This window comes from Bos indicus, chromosome 5 (genome assembly GCF_029378745.1).
Source record: "Bos indicus isolate NIAB-ARS_2022 breed Sahiwal x Tharparkar chromosome 5, NIAB-ARS_B.indTharparkar_mat_pri_1.0, whole genome shotgun sequence".
NCBI lineage: Eukaryota > Metazoa > Chordata > Mammalia > Artiodactyla > Bovidae > Bos > Bos indicus.
The window spans coordinates 65,934,663-65,937,879 of NC_091764.1; the positions used below are offsets into that span (position 1 = coordinate 65,934,663).

At 37.2% G+C, this 3,217-nt stretch overlaps 1 protein-coding gene across 1 annotated transcript in view; it reads right to left on the reverse strand.

The window, feature by feature from the left end:
• NUP37 (nucleoporin 37) overlaps positions 1 to 3,217 on the reverse strand; it is a 52,055-nt gene that overhangs the window by 7,329 nt on the left and 41,509 nt on the right. The window contains exon 6 of the mRNA XM_019961179.2: positions 3,120 to 3,210. Coding sequence (XP_019816738.1) covers positions 3,120 to 3,210 — 91 coding nt within the window. The remainder of the gene's footprint in view (positions 1 to 3,119; positions 3,211 to 3,217) is intronic.

Below are 3,217 nucleotides of genomic sequence, written 5' to 3' on the forward strand. Positions count from 1 at the left end.
GACCAATGAGAACCACCACCTACTACATTTAGTAGTAATGATCGTGTGAACAATGACAAGCAGCTGAAACTGACTGAGTGCTTATGATGCATCAGGTTTTCTTTTAAGGACTTTATAAGTGTTCACTCTTTTAATCTTCATAAGCTTCCTTTTTATAAGATGAAGAAGTGATTGAGAAGAGATTTTGTGACTTGCCAAAGATCATTTAGCTAGTAAGTGGTGGAACTGGGCACTGACTCTAGGCAGTTAACTCAAGAGCCCATACTTTTAACTGCTATTGTGTTGCCTTTCTATAATTATAGGTTTCTGAGTTAAGTAGTGACACAGTTAAACTGATATTTAAAGGTCAGTCTTAACTAAAGTAGGCAAGAAGAATCAGATTGAAGAGCCAAAGATTTTAGAAACAAGCTAAGGATTGATAGGGATTACCTGTGGGAATAGAAAGGTGAAGAATACACATTAATGACTAAGAGGAATGTATTCTAGAGACAGTGAAGAAAAACTTTAAAGATTTGGAAAAACTTGCATATAGGAAAGGAAGATATCAAAGATGATTTTAGGATATTGTTCAGTTCAGTTCAGTCACTCAGTCAAGTCCGACTCTTTGCGACCCCATGAACCACAGCATGCCAGGCCTCCCTGTCCATCACCAATTCCTGGGAGTTCACCCAAACCCATGTCCATTGAGTCAGTGATGCTATCCAACCATCTCATCCTGTTGTCCCCTTCTCCTCCTGCCCTCAATCTTTCCCAGCATCAGGGTCTTTTCAAATGAGTCAGCTCTTCGCATCAGGTGGCCAAAGTACTGGAGTTTCAGCTTCAACATCAGTCCTTCCACTGAACACCCTGGACTGATCTCCTTTAGGATACTGAGTCGATGCAATTTAGAGCAGGGACTTCCAAACATTCTGAAGTCAGGGAAACAAGAAAAACAAGGAGATGGGTAGGGTGAAATTTCAAAGACATAGAGAAGATTAATAGAAACTAAAAGCATATGGAAGAAAGGAATCTTAAATAATCATGAATTAAGTATTAAGATATAAATTTTGGGATAGAGATTACAATAAACATTCTCATTTCTCATCTAGGTCACAGGTTTTTGCTTTTTTGGGTCATACTTTTTAAAAAGTAGCCTATTATATTTATACATGGTAATATTAACATTCTGGTAGACTCTTGGATTACGCTTCATGTAGACTCACTGCTGCAAAGGAGAAATCTAGACGTAAAATAAAATTTAGAATCTGGATTCAGAAATAATATACACATGGAAATAAGCCCTATACATGTAATATAAATAAATTACAAAATTTCACTCATCTTCACATACAGAATATAATTCTACTGATAAAATATCCAATAGGTCTGAAACAAGATTTCATGGTATCTCAGGGTTCAGAGAACACACTAATGTAGTCTGGGGCATCTCAGTTCAGGATTACTTTGAAGGCTGTGAGTGTATATGATTAATCCTTCTTTATGTCATCAGTTTACTTAACTAGATGTTTGATTCCAACACTTAAAGTCTGTGTAACTGTATTTACATGTTTTTCTTTCTTATAAGTCAGTGTGTAACTCAGTGACAAGGACTTCATTCTTTTATGCTCTATTATAATAAAGAGTACAGTGTAGGTGAGAAATACTCTTTACAACAATTTGTGCTGTGATTCATGGGGTCGCAAAGAGTCGGACACGACTGAGCGACTGATCTGATCTGATCTGATAAATACATAGTGAAAGAATAGTTAGCAGAGGAGAAAGAGAAAGGAAATATACATGCACAGATGTTCAAGATGGCTAGAATAATGCAGCTTTAAAGACCAAGTGAGCAGCGTTTCGAGGCAGAAATGATCAACAGTATAAATGCTGCCTTGGGATTAAGAATGGAAGAAAAGCCCATTGGATTTGTTAAAAATATCACTGATGATTTCTGAGAGAGTAGAGGAGATTTAGATCATGGGATGGGTAAAGAGGAACTGAAGTTCAAAGATGTGATGGGTTCAAATATTCAGAAATAAAAATGCGAAGGTGATAGACTGAAATGGGGAAACAAGAATGCTAGGGTTAAGAGTAAGGCCTATGGAGTAGGCTGCTGGGGGACAAATGTCCATTTTTCCAGTTAGTAGCTGTGTGAACCTGGGCAAGTTACTTAACTTTTCTGAGCTTTGGTTTCCCTATGTGTAAAATGAGATCATCACAGTACCCATCTCATAAGGCTTGTGGTTTAAATGAACTAACTACATGAAATGCTGACCATGAGCCAAACATAAGTAGGTATTATTAATCTGCTGTGATTAGTCAAGTTTATCTTTTTGTGCAAGTGTGAGGACAGAAAAGTCATGGAGAAGTATGAAGACCTTAGAGGGCTATGAAAAGCAGGATGCCTACAAACTAACAGGAACTCTGGACAGTGGAAGAACTCACCTTAAGAAGATGAATGTGGCAACGTTTTAGATTCTGGAATGTAGAGTAATGCCCAGGAGAAGATACTGGCAAATGACAGAACTCTTGTATTGAATGGCTCCTACCTTCTCAATGGAATTTAGGCCAACTGATAATAACTCAATAGTGTCTTTTTAGAATTTTAGAAAGCTTTAGTCTGAATAGAAATTGAATACCACTGCAGCTAGGTCAAATTTGTCTTACACCCTGATGCTTTCTGTTTACACACTATGGCTCACAAGTATGGATTTAATATATTTTTTTAAAAACAAATACTGCTTATTAGATAGTCCAGGCATTAGTGTTTAGATTATAACCTATCAAAAGGCATGAAAAGTATACTCTGAGTAAATAGATGATGGTTGTCAAATAAAAACTTGATTACAGAGAACTTAAAACGTTCTAGACTAACCTCGGAAAGGCAATGACACCCCACTCCAGTACTTTTGCCTAGAAAATCCCATGGATGGAGGAGCCTGGTAGGCTGCAGTCCATGGGGTTGCTAGAGTCGGACACTACTGAAGGGACTTAGCAGCAGACTAACCTAAATGCATTTGTGACAAGAGTCTCTGAGGTGAAAAACAAATCATTAATATTTTTTTTCTTCTCTGTGCAGGTATTTCACATCTGTATGTCTTTTCTGCTTGATAAAAGAAAGCTAAGTTATAAATAATAACCTTAAAAGTTTCTTCAGGATGCCAGCACACACTCATTCCAGGGGAATGAAGAACAAAATGAGCTGTCTGTATTCCTTCCAAGTTCCAAATCCTAATAA